We start from the raw sequence: 13,730 nt of genomic DNA on the forward strand, positions 1-13,730 counted from the left end.
CACACACTCACACACACAGGCACACAAAAGTGATCACAGGCAGGAGGTGAGAGCCGGGATGCCGGGGCTAGAGGGACAGGCAAACCTCTGAGAGGAGCACAGAGCCGTCCCAGGGTTCTGTGCAAAGAGGAAAGGGGAGCAGGGAGGAGAAGCCAGAGCGGGAGGACTGCCCCGTTTGAGCACCTGTTCATATGCAGGAAGGTCTGGAACCTCGGACTTCTAGTCCAGCCAACCCCTGGGCAGGATCGACCATCTCTCCCTAGCCTGTGAAGGTTCTTTCATGGGGAGCTTCCAACATGTGCATTATTGTTTTTTCCCTCTCTGCTGTTCTGCAGGTCCATGCAAATGTTCGAATGGCTCAGATGTGTTAAACAAAGAAGAAAAGAAAGTTGCTACCTTGGTGCTGACTATCAGATGGAACAGGAAATCCCACAGGGAAGGTGATGGGGGGGAGTCAGTTTGAAAGAGCTGGAGGACCAAATGCGCTGTTCTATTGTAATCCAGTTTTTATGAAGATTATTCTCATTGGATCCTGGGTTTTTACATTTGGATACCCATTTTAAGACAGCAGCTCGTCCCTTAGAACCATATTAAAAATAGGTTTGTGTAAGCAAACTTGAAAGTGTGAAAGAAATTTTTTATCATCAAATTTATTTCCATGGGGAGCCTTTTCTCCTCCAATTAGAATTTCGAACCTCTTAACATATTTTACATTTTTATCAGCTGCACACGCATTCTGTAATAATGGCACTTTTTTCCAGAATTATACTTTTCAAAACTTTTCTTGCTTGAGAAGTTTTTAATTCGTGCTTATTTTTTAAACTAAGAGGGTAATAAGAAAGCCTCACTTTTTTTTTTTTTTAAGATTTTTATTGGGTAATTGGGGGGATGGGAACAGTACTAGGGATTAGGGGAAGGGGAACAGACAAGTTGCTGTCGTTTTTGTTCTTCAATCTAGTTGTGGAGGACACTGCTTCACTGGCCCAAGTTGGCACCATCATTGCGCTCTTCCCTGGCGAGGCAGATCAGTCGCCGGCTTCTGGACGGCCGCTCACTGCGGCTGCTGGCCGCTCACGCTGGCTGCTGGCCGCTCACGCTGGCTGCTGGCTACACACGGTAGCCCATGGCAACCCACTGCCACAGGGACTGCAGCCTACGCCGTCGCCAGCGACTCACGGCAGCCCAGCTCCAGGTTGAGCTGTTGTTCAGCATCTTAGCTGTAGAGGGCAGTGTCACTGGCCCTCATATGTGGGATCCGAACCGGGGCCCTCTGGCATCCCAAGCGAGTTCTTAACCATCGCGCCACTCGGCCGGCCCGAAAGCCTCACTTTTTGAGGATAGGAATTCAAAGATCACCAAAATACCCAATTACTGTCATTCATTTACTCCATCACTAGTATTTATTGATTATCTATTATATGCTGGGAACTGTTTTAGCCACTGAAATACAGCAGGAAACAATGCATTTATTATATTCTCACCACAGAAAGGTGGAAAAGCAGAATACAAAGTACTACAGAATTCTGGAATAAGATTGTGGTAACACTTCACAACCTTGTGACTATACTAAAACCAGTGAACTGTACCCTTAAGAGTAAATTTTATGGGGTGTGAATTATATCTCAACTAAAAAACTCACTTTAAAAAGCCCTATGAGGGGCCGGCCAAGTGGCTCAGTTAGTTAAGAGCATGAGCTCTGAGCAACAGGGTCACCAGTCCGATTCCCACATGGGCCAGTGAGCTGCGCCCGAGCTGAGCTGCCAATGAGCTGCCAACAGGTGGCAGGATGGCTCAGCTGGTGAGAGCACATGCTCCTAACAACAAGGTTGTGGGTTCAACTCCCACATGTGATGGTGGCTATGCCCACCCACAACTAAAATTAAACACAGCACCTTGAGCTTAGAGGCCATGAGCTGCCAATGCGGTGATGGTGACTAGACTTGGAGCTGAGCTAGCCGCGCCCTCCACAACTAAGACTGAAGAACAACAACTTGGGCTGGTCCCCTTCCCCAATTCCCCAATAAAATCTTAAAAAAAAAAAAGCCCTATGAAAGTGTTCTCAAGGAAGACAATAAGTATTATGCCCTTTTTTCACATGGTAGGTATTTGATAAATAAAGAACAACTGCTGTAGTACTTAATTAAAAGATAATAGTTACTTGATATATATATATAGCATATATAAATATATAAATATATATGTATAAATATATACATATCAACATATATATGTAAAATCTTGGTTTTTACTAGAGTTGGCATCATCACTCTAAGTGCCCTTAGTAGTCCAGCCCTGTTAAATTCATCTAAACCTTAGCTGTTTCCTTCTGTTGGTCCAATTTATGGCACAGAATACACTGAGCGAATGTTCAAGCTCTTGTTCCAATCCCTCAGGATCCAGCCTTGCACTTGATTTCATGTTGTAGCCTCCTGACACTAACCCGAGGGGCCTGCTCTTCCAGACCCGTTTAGCTAAGCTTCCCAACCAACAAGCATCACCACCTTTACCTTTTCTGTTGTCCTTATGCTTAATGTGTGTCCAGGGGAATGGATGGGCTAGCTAGATATTGCTGTAAATAAATCTTTGTCACCCACTTATAAATATGACTCACATACTCTTATCCTTGGCTGTCCTGTTCTATTGCAACATAAGCTTTCTGAAAGGAGCCTTGTATTTTCTGTTACTAATAACTTCCTCCTAACACCAAGCAAGTTATGGAAACACACTAGAAGACAAGCAAATGTTGCTTTTCCTTTGCTGACTTTACCAGTTCTCTGCATTCACTTTCAGGAAGAATACTACATGTCATCATTTAGCCATTTCTAAAATAGCCTTTACATAGCACGTACTCTAAAATCACAATATCATAGAACCTTCTAATAATGGATTATTGTGTTAAAGAAACTGAGTTTTCAAGAAAAACTACAGGTAAAACAGGAAAATGTTTTATTTTATTTGCCTGTTTTATTATTTTACTGCGTGTACTTTTCATTTTCCTTGGCCTTCCTGAGTGGAATTCTTCTAAAGTCTTATTATTCTCTGTTCTCCACAACAGTATAGGGGATATGATTTCATAGATTCTTTTAAATTCAGGATTGCCCACAAAATCTACAAAGATGCTTGCTCCTATTCCAAACAGCGATGTTGTTGAGCTTTTTGAGTTCCTCTGTTTATTTTTTACATTTTCTGTCTCTTCATTTGCTAGCATTTCTTACCACTATCAGATGACCACCTCTGGCTATCAGTCAACCCTCTTTTAATTTACTGCTTCTAACCTGCCAGAGAAGTAAGGCCGCGCATGTTTTAAGAGAAAGAAGACAGAGATGAAGTTTTTAAGGGAGAACGAATAGAAAATGTGAAATTCCAGAAAGCTATTTAAAACTCCGTTTTTAAAATTGTCATCCTTGGTAAGTGGGTAGGTAACCGGAGACTTTGAAATTCTACTTTAAGGAATTTTGTGGGGTGTTGTTTTCTTTTTTTTTTTTCAATTTTTTATAATGAGTGTATCATTGCAATTTGTACGATAAAAATTATATTATGCTATGCTTTACAATACATACACTTTTATGTTACCCAAACACTTAAGCTAATCTGTCGATCAAGATTTATTGGGGGGTGGGGGGGCGGGTGCCCTGAGAAATCTCCTGAGAGTAAAACGCAAGGTTAGTAGGTGGCCTGGGGGGAGTCAGAGATCTGGCACTGACCTCCGTCTTTCCAATCCCGCCTCTGACATTTGCCAGCTTTTTGACTTACAATAACAAATCCTATTTTTATGATTATTACTCTTATCAGTATTTAGTATTTCTATTAAAAATCACAATAATGTTTATTATAAATATTCATTGAGACCTAACATGTAAGGAGGAATTCTGCCGGATACTCTACGAGCATTGTCTTATTTAACCTTTACAACCACCTAATGAAGAAGCCACTGTCATCCCCACGGGGCAAGTGAACATCCGGCCAGTGGGGCTTCCCTACCTGGTTACCGGGCCGCCCTTTGGAAGCATTAGTTTTTGCCTCTGCCCAACTGAACTCGTAAGATTACTCATATCCACCTCACAGGGTTATTAAAAGAACTAAATAAGGTATATGTGGATGCCTCATAAACTCCAAAGTACTTTTAAAATGTCATTATTGTGGTCATTATTGGCACAGCTATTATTACAGCCTCTTCATATGTCATCCTCCCTTTTAGTTATTGGCAGTACTTGAGGTAGTGAAGCAGATAAAGTACTTTGAGTTTTACACATGTTAAGTTATACTGGTGATTAATGATGTAGAATAGCTTAATTGATAATTACCATAATAGCCCTGGTATTTTAAAAGATTCATCAAAGGTACCAAACAGTACATTTTTCCTTAACCTTCTCCTTTAGAAAAAAAAAGATTTGACTGAATTCAGATAGAATACCAAAACAGATTCCAAAAGATGAAAGCAATCAAAGGACTAGGAGCAAAACCCACACCCCAGGGAGAAAGGACATACACATACAAACAAAACTTCCCTTTGAAATCACAGCTGGAAATCTGTCTTCCCCTTGGCATCTTTGTTAAGAAGCCACGTCTCTGTTGTCGCATACGTTAAAAAAATAACATTCACTCCCACAAACACATCCAGATGTTCACGAATATTCATGACGTGCTTCCAATCTGGCTTGGGCTTGCCCTTGATTTATTTTTGATTAAGTTTCATTAGCTTCTGCTGGGGCCCATGAGATGGATGGCATTGCTGTGGCACAAATTCCAAACATCTTCATATTCTAAATAATCAGGGAAAGTCTCTCAAACTATCCCTTGTAAGCATAAGCAAATGAGTTAGGCACAAGCCTCAGAATAACCAGAAATAGAGAAACTGGTATACCGCTGAACCCAAACTCTAACACAACTGCTATAGTTGATAATTACACCTCCATTTCTAACACATAGGTTGACTAGTCCAGGAAGGGCAGGGTGGGGTGGGGGGCTATTATAGAACCTGATGTACAACAGGGAGTCATACAGTGAAATGTTAAAGGAAAGGCAATGGCTGTGGTCTGAGGGTACTGAGATATATTTTCCAGTCCTTCCAGATCCCAATGGTGGAAAAGCCAGAATGAGTATACTCAAACCCCCTGCATTGAATGGATTAGCTCAACATTTCACTATCTTGCTTTCTTTAAAATAAAATTCTCAAAACTTTCAAAATAAATTTAAAAACTACTGCTGAAATGTGGGCAATGATCTTCTAACGAAAGGTGGCCAGAGAATGCTCCAATCAATATACTCAGTGTTGTGGGGCCCAATTCTTTCTGTCCTTAGTCATTTGGGTGCCCAGGGGCTGCGATGAGAGATCTGTCTAAAATATGGGCCTATAGGTCAGGAGGCCAATGCCAGGTTGTGTGCCAACATCAGCAAAGGCTTACAGCCTTGCTCCAGGTGACCTCCAGTCTGGACCCTGCATGTATCTGCCTCACCCCATTCCAGACGCCTAACCCTCACCAACCCCCAAGCCGAGCCTTGAGGCAGGTGGACCACTTGGCCCAGGCCACTCAGTCTTCATTCACCAAGGACTTCAAGTTTAGACCTCTGACATTACGGATACAGTCACAGAAACTCACTAGGGCATGAAAATAAGACGATTCATCACACTCCTTTACATTTTGCCCCACTGTCAAGACCATACGTGCCTCTTGTGTGTTACAAATTAACTATAATTAGCACAAATAAATCACACTGTAATCTTCTGTGTTAAAAGGGTTTAGCAATTGTTAAACGTAAACATTCAGATGGTACTACAGTTTGGTAACATGGTTTTAACATGCCAGGGCTCCAAAAAGACACCTGGCCTGGGCCCCACTCAACTCTGAAAGGTCCCGATTCCAGAAACAGATGTCTCTTCCCCTCCCAAGCCCTGGCCAAGCCCAGATTCTGCCACCAAAGAGGACTCTTTTATTTTAATTCCTTGGCTTTTCTCCCCAGTTACTGTCAATTTGATTAACAATTAGGGATTCTCTGTTGTATGTAAATGAAAACTACTAAAACGCTCAGACTTTTTCCCTCTTTCTGGCAAGCATTTGTATTTTAAGCAGGATGCTATTTTGGTTTTTAATCCCCCAGGCATATTGTGCTTTATAACTGCAAACAAACAACAATCAGTCATTTCTCAATGTTCAGGAGCAAAAACAGAAAAAGAAGCTGACGTTGTTGATCCACGAAAAATCTGATGAAGTCCTCCCAACCTGTGGACTATTGCCTCTCACATGAGACATATGACGTGTTTTCATCATTGTACAGAGGTCTACAAAGGTCTCTAAGTTTAAGAGGATGGAAGCACACCTAAGTTGATTGTAAGTAAAATAATTAAAAAAAAACCTTCTTAATTATGAGAGGGATGGGGTGTCAAGATCAAGTCTGGCAGCCAAGAGACCTGTTTATGTCCATGTTAACGCAGTGCAATGTACAAAAAATGCTGACTAAATTGGGACTGGACATTCGGCTACAAACGGGACTTTGTCTGAGAGGAGCCAGAGCACAGAGCTGCATTACCATCTGGCTTAAGACATAATGCCTCAGTGTATTTGGACATCAAGTGTGTGAATCCCATGGCAGAGTGTCGTTCAGACTCACCATCTATCTAATGCCCACTGTTTCAGATTGCAATCTGCAAATCAACAGTAGCCCAAAGCTAGAGAATAATGTAGGTTCAGACAAATCAGTTCAGACAAAATGAAACAAAATGAAAATAAATACCCTTCAGAGCAACAACTGGGCTTTTGAATATTAAACACGGGACAATTTACACCACAGATCACATTCTTATTCTGTGAATGAGAAGAATCTAGGGAGTAGCTTGCCTCCTGAGCAGCTCTGCTCCAGGGACATGCCCTTGGAACACCTGTTATCTATGGACTGGGGGTGAGGGAACCTCTCTTGTCTTATTTTCTTGAATATTCAGGGAGGTCAAAGGCACAGGAAACCTGTTTTCCACATGCTTTGCTGTCTCTAGCAAATAACAAAAGAGTAGTCAATAAAACTAAACCAAGAAAAACAAACAAAACACAGAGACTGGACTTTGTCTGCATGCCACAAGTTCATCCTGGCCCAGCAGGTCAACTATGGCAAAATGGCAATTATTTTTGTTCTGTCTTGTGAATGGCGATGAATCAGAACAACATCCTTTTTTTTTTTTTAAGAAATTTTATTGGGGAGTGTTTTTCCAGGACCCACCAGCTCCAAGCCAAGTAGTTGTTTCAATCTAGCTGTGGAGGGCATAGCTCCTTGGCCCATGTGGGAATCAAACCAGCAACCTCTAACCACCTGAGCTAACCAGCCGCCCTCCTATTTTTTTTATATCATTAATAATCCAAGGACCTCTGAAAACAACAGCTTTTTTCAGCACATCGTTTGTTTATACCTTAGGTTCCAGCTACAGCAAACCTCTCCATGGGTGATAAAAGCCACCTTCTCTCTCTCAGTTTTTGACCTTTTCACAAACTGTGACCTCTGCCTTCAATTATTCTGCACTGTCTATACCACCAGCTTCATCTTCTGTGTTCTTTAGGATGGGCCTGGTATCACCTCCTTCAGGAAGCCCTCTTTGATTTTCCTAAATTGGGTCAGGGGCTGTCTTCTGTATTCCTGCCCAGCACGTTTAATAGTCTGTTTACCTGTCTAATGCCCCCCACTACATTGTGAATTCTTTGTGGATGGGAACACATTTTTATCTGTGTTTTGGGGAAGGGCAAAGTCTCTGATACAGGCTCCATGCTCATTAAATATTTCTAAATAGTTACATACATAAATGAATTCAACAAATACTTATGGGCACCTATTGTGCATGCATGTTTGCTCTGCGCTGGAATACAGATGTGACCAAAACAGACAAAGATCCCTGCCGTCAAACCCAGATTTACTGAGAAGGGACATGAGGAGGCTTTGCGGGGTGATGGTTATGTTCTAAATCGTGCTATGTCCACTAGACACACTGTAAGAGCTAAGACTTGTGCATTTCAATATTTAAATTTACTTCATAAAAGAAGTTTTAAAAAATAACAATAATCAAGCAAATGCGGAGTAAAGATAAATGAGGATGGCAGGATGCTCACGGCTGCTGAAGCCGGGTAAGCGAAGAGACACGGGGTTCGTTATGTTGTTTAAATATGTTTGAAATGTCCCAAAATAAAAGTTAAAGACAAAAAAACTGCACTCCTGTGAAAAAACAGTAATGATGTACAAAAAACAGATACTCTTTAGGGGGGCCAGTTAGCTCAGTTGGTTAGAGTGCAGTGCTCATAACACCAAGGTTACCGGTTCGATCCCCACGCCCTCCACAACTAGATTGAAACAACTACTTGACTTAGAGCTGATGGGTCCTGGAAAAACACACTGTTCCCCAATTTAAAAAAAACAACAACACACTCTTCTACGCGTATGTTACTACAGGAGCTTCTGAGCTAGGAATAGAAGGGGAGGAAAAGAAATGAACAGGTCAGTTATGATGATGTGCCAGGTATACAGCAGTTTCCTCATTAACTTTATGAGATATTTTTACCCCCATTTATAGATGGGGAAACCGAAGCTTAGAAAGGTTATACAACTTGCCAGTGAAGCAAAACAGCCAGGATTTGAACCCAAGTCTGTCCGACACTTTCCAGCTTCTTTCCACTGCAACAAGCCCAGAAGCGAGGACTCCAACTTGGGCCTGGGGTGGGAGTGCTATAGTCCGAGGAAAGCCCCCAAATTCGCCACAGGTCACGACGCTTACTGCCTCTTAGTTCAGGCTTATATCTGGAAAGATTAAAATTAACGAAAACTGCAAGGAACCATAATGATACCCCAGAATTATTCCTATACCATTGGCAACGGTTCTGGTACTGCATTTCTCTGTGATAATATCAATATTTTTATTTACATTCCTGGTCCTTAAAGATTTGGGTGGGTCTCCGCCTGGGCTCCTGTTTCTTCATGCCAACACAGATGTGATCATGATTTGGCACAGACTCCAAGCTGGGCTTCGGCAGATGTAGTCAGCAGGGTTCCACTCTAAGTGGGGACTTCTCCATCAGGGCGGTGCCACACCAACCACCGCACAAACTTGTTTTCTGCCAACGCCCAAGCGGATTCAATCTCAAAGATGCTGAGGAAGCTGATTCGGCCGATAATAAGAGGCCACCTTGCATGTGTCCCTTTCCTGGCCACGGTGTCACTTGGACAGGTGTCAGACTTAGCATCACTCGAGATGGGACCATTATGGACTTGAAAAGCTGCTGTCATTCCAAATGCAGCTTCTCGCAGCCAAAAACACACACGGTGCTCAGGCATGCGCCAAATGGGTGGAAATATGGGCAACTTCCCTGCTGTCCGCAAGCACTAATGATCGAATCCCCAGCAGAGGCCCAGGCTGTGGTCCAAACACACTGTTCCTTTAGAGCCCATTTGGTACTAAATAAAAACTCTCACCATAGTTATCAATTTAAATCATAATCCCTGTTTATACTGTTGAATTTTCATCCATCTGTACTCTTCTGCTGCCTTCATCAAAACTAGTTGACCGGCCCCAAAAACACTTCATCAAGCAAGTGCTTTATTCCAGTCAGGAGCCGGGTGATTAGGTGCTGGAAAAGTAGCTTGACATCCAGTCCAGGAAGTTAATTACTAACATAATTATCAAAACCTTTTATTTTTCAGGGTTAAGTCAAGCATCTCTGTGGGCAGGGTATCTTTTTGGTTTGGTTGTTCTCCAGTTGACATGTCATTAGCTCTTAAGGACAAGGCATCTTTGGGCTTTTTAACGCCAACACACAAATATCTAAATATGTATTCCATCTACAGAAGGTTCCCTCAATCCCCAAAATTCACCCACAGGGTTTAAAAGTGAAACAAATTCATAAAATTGATTAACCCATCACCCAAAACCCTCTGTCACCCAAGGTTGTCTCTAAACATGTTCTATAGCAGATACAAGAAACTTAATATTATTTTTTTTCTCCCTGTAAAATGTTTTAGGCTTCTAATATGTTATTTCCTCTTAGCGCTTTGGCGGATTATTCCTCTCCAAGCCATCTCATATTCAGCGTTGACAGGGCTGCTTACTAGCATAGAAAGGAAAGAATTAAGCTGCAGGTCTTCAGACCCGAAGCTTCTCCAACAGCAGAGCAGAGAGGAAGTTTGTCAGCTTGTCTGGAGACAGAACTCCAAGTCTAGAAATACAGGTGAAATCTGATGCAGTCAAAGGAAGTGTTATGGACTGAAAGTTAAAGCTTTTCAAGAAAATCAGTTCCCGTCAGGACTCAGTCTGTGATGAGTTCATGACCTCCAGAGGGAACTTTCTGTAAGTGGACAGTGTTCCATGCGTGGTCCGAAGGATGACCTTAAAACACGTCTAACACGGACCTCTAGAGTCCTGGGCCATGGGAATGATATGTGAAACACAGGGCACGTACTCTAGTCTTCACCAGTTAAGACCTCCCCTTTCCCGGGGCAACCTGCCTGGAATCGCAAAGAAAAAGAACTTGAATGTGACAACTGGGGATCTTACTTTTCTCACGGTTTAAAGGATGAAGAGTGTTTCCAGCCTGGCTCGAATTAGCTCTCATCAATTTTACCCACCACCACATTTTAGCACCTTTGATGAGAACTAATTAAGCTCATGTGGTGTTTTTTTCTCCCCAGGCTGCCTTTTGCAGCTCTGGAACAGAGCACACCAAATTAGGCCCATCTGTCTAAATGGGAACAAGTTACTTACCCCACTGCCCGGCAGGCTTCCCTTCCTACCTAGAAGCTGCCTTCTGAGGTTCCCAAACACCAGGGGATGATTATGGCAACCCCAAATCTTAACCGGCTAGAATTTGGGGGAGAGCATTGAATGCGGTATCAAGGATCGTCTACTGATTGATATCAATCATTGCCTTGAATGGTGAAATGTCCTAGGAGGCCACAAAGTATGTCGCCAGACTATGTTGTTCAAGGTCAAAATTGTAACAGTCAAGAATTTGGGGGGCCGGCCGAGTGGCGCGATGGTTAAGAACTCGCTTGGGATGCCAGAGGGCCCCAGTTCGGATCCCACATATGAGGGCCAGTGACACTGCCCTCTACAGCTAAGAGGCTGAACAACGGCTCAACCTGGAGCTGGGCTGCTGTGAGCGACGGCGTGGGTTGCCATGGGCTACCGTGTGTAGCCAGCAGCCAGCGTGAGCGGCCAGCAGCTGCAGTGAGCGGCCGTCCAGAAGCCAGCAACGATCTGCCTCACCCGGGAAGAGCGCAATGATGGTGCCAACTTGGGCCAGTGAAGCAACATCCTCCACAACTAGACTGAAGAACAAAATGACAGCAACTTGTCTGTCCCCCTTCCCCCAATTCCCCAGCACTGTTCCCATCCCCCCAATTCACCAATAAAAATCTTTAAAAAAAAAAAAAGAATTCGGTGCAATATTTAAGTTGTTCTGCAGCAATCTTGCCAAAAGGAAAGTTTTTCATTAACTATATGCCAACAGGAGAGGCTAATTAAGTTTAACAGAGCACAGGAGTCTTTTGCTACATCAGGTTACTTTCTTTAAAGGAAGAAAATAAGCCCACTATTCACACAAGCCAGGGGACAGCATTACAGGAAAAAAGCCCTTGGCAATAAAGATGTCCACGTGACTGCCTGGGCCATGGTATCAGGCTTTCATCTGCCCCCAACTGATGCTTCTCAGCTTCAACTGTTGACTCCATTATACTAACTCCCACACCTGCCAACTGCTACATCAGTGAGCAAAAGAGAAATAAAATCAATAATTATTTGACAGTCATGAATTAAAGTGCCTAAGAAGGCCAGCATCTTACTTAGGGGAAGTGGATCATGTCCACCTGTAGAATATGCAGCAGTGGCGCCTAAACCACTTGCTGGGTCCCTTATATAACCGGTCCTTTATAACATAAAAGAAGTTATTAATAAAAGAATTATCTGTCACTAGTTATTGGAGTTTTTTTCATTCCTACCATAGGTAGATTTATGGAAAGTTTTTTCTTAAAATAGGATTCAGGCGGCCGGGTGGCTCAGTTGGTTAGAGAGCATGTTCTGAACAACAAGGTTGCCGGTTCGATTCCGGCATGGGATGGTGGGCTGTGCTGCCCCCCACAACTAGAGTGAAAATGACGACTGGACTTGGAGCTGAGCTGTGCCCTCCACAACTAGATTGAAAACAACTTGAATTGGGGCTGATGGGTCCTGGGAAAAAAAAACACACTGTTCCTCAATAAAATAAAATTAAAAAAAAAAATGAATTCAATTCCATCAGCAGTTTTCAAACTCTTATTTTTCTTTTAAAAAGATCCACATTTCAAAGATCTATTTCAAAACAGATCCAGGTAGTCCCCCACTATATAAAAGAAGTTCACAGAAGAGGTGGTCTGGACCAGGGCACATGGAGGTTTAGCCTTTTGTTCTGCCTCCCATTCCTGAAGAGGTCTTGAGGTCACCACCGTGAAACAAAACAATTTGAAACACACTGAACCAAAGTGAATTCAAGTATAATATATGTAGCAAATTTCAATTAATAAACGGAGACAGTTTCAGTAAGATACTTTATAACAAATGCACAACATGGAAATACTAGCACACGTATAGATTACCTAGAGAGCACCTAAGCTATTTATTTGCTATTTATCACATACAAGTTCAAATGTTCCATCAATCATACACATAAAGATCTTTACCAAACAGTCAAATGGATTTCAATACACCTGAGTGAGAGAAGGGAATACAGCCATGAAGAATGGTGATTACAAAGAGGCCTTAATGACATGGAAGAGCTATAATAAAACGTTAAGTAAAAAAACCAAGAATTAGATTGTTGATAGAAAAATGCCCAGAAAAACACTGAGGAGAGATCTGCGAAAACACCAATAACCAATGTGGTTATTGCTAGGAGGGAGATTAGAATGGTTTCCTGCTGCTTTAAATCTTACTTTGTTTCTAGAAGAAAAAGAAGGGGGGTGGAGGAGAGGAAGGGAGGAAGGCAAGGAGAAAAGAGCTAGCCTAGACATCCTTTGGGCTTAAAGGTCAATAAAAATGTAGTACTGTATACACTGGTCAACAGGAAAAGCATCCTTTTCCCTTAAATTAAAAAAAAAAAAAATCCAGTCTTTTAATGAATACAAAGATTTGATGGTATTGTCCCAGATAATACTAATTCAAATGTTTGATGTCTGCAAAACTGGGTGAATCCTTTAGGGATCTGAATTTTTTTTACTCCAAACCAGCTGACTAACGCTCCACGTACAACTCGGACCGTTAAAAGGCCCCAGGAGCGCGGCTGGGAGCAGCCGCCGGGCAGGCCCCATCCCCAGCGCCCCCCACTCACCACATCCAGGTCCTGCGAAACCCGCCGTTTCCGCAGCTCCTCCATCCTCTCGCACACATCAGAGAAGCAGGTGTTGTAATAGTCTGCATACTGCTGCGCCAGGTCATCGATGTTGCCCAGGGAGCCGTCCTGAGGGCGAGGGGGGTGGGAGAAGAACAGAAGCCGTCAGTCCCCCTGCAGAAGTCCCACGTCATTTGGTCTCCCTCTCCACAGCCTTTTCAGGAATAACAGCCAATACTGGTAAGCGGGGGACATGTGCCGGACTGAGCTTTACATGTGACATCTCCTAATCCTCAGGACAGTCCTTGGACACAGGACCAGTTTCCTCTCTGCATAGACAGACAGGCACTAGCTCAGAGAAGTTAAATGACAGCCCCAGGATGGCAGGGCTAACAAGCAAAGAAG

At 42.8% G+C, this 13,730-nt stretch overlaps 1 protein-coding gene across 7 annotated transcripts in view; it reads right to left on the reverse strand.

Moving 5' to 3' along the window:
- Nucleotides 1-13,730, reverse strand: part of SASH1 (SAM and SH3 domain containing 1) — a 256,467-nt gene that overhangs the window by 134,418 nt on the left and 108,319 nt on the right. For all 7 annotated transcript variants that reach the window (XM_019638923.1, XM_019638924.1, XM_019638922.1 and 4 more), the window contains exon 2: nucleotides 13,326-13,454. In XM_019638923.1, coding sequence (XP_019494468.1) covers nucleotides 13,326-13,454 — 129 coding nt within the window. The remainder of the gene's footprint in view (nucleotides 1-13,325; nucleotides 13,455-13,730) is intronic.

This window comes from Hipposideros armiger, unplaced genomic scaffold, assembly GCF_001890085.2.
Source record: "Hipposideros armiger isolate ML-2016 unplaced genomic scaffold, ASM189008v1 scaffold_41, whole genome shotgun sequence".
Lineage (NCBI taxonomy): Eukaryota > Metazoa > Chordata > Mammalia > Chiroptera > Hipposideridae > Hipposideros > Hipposideros armiger.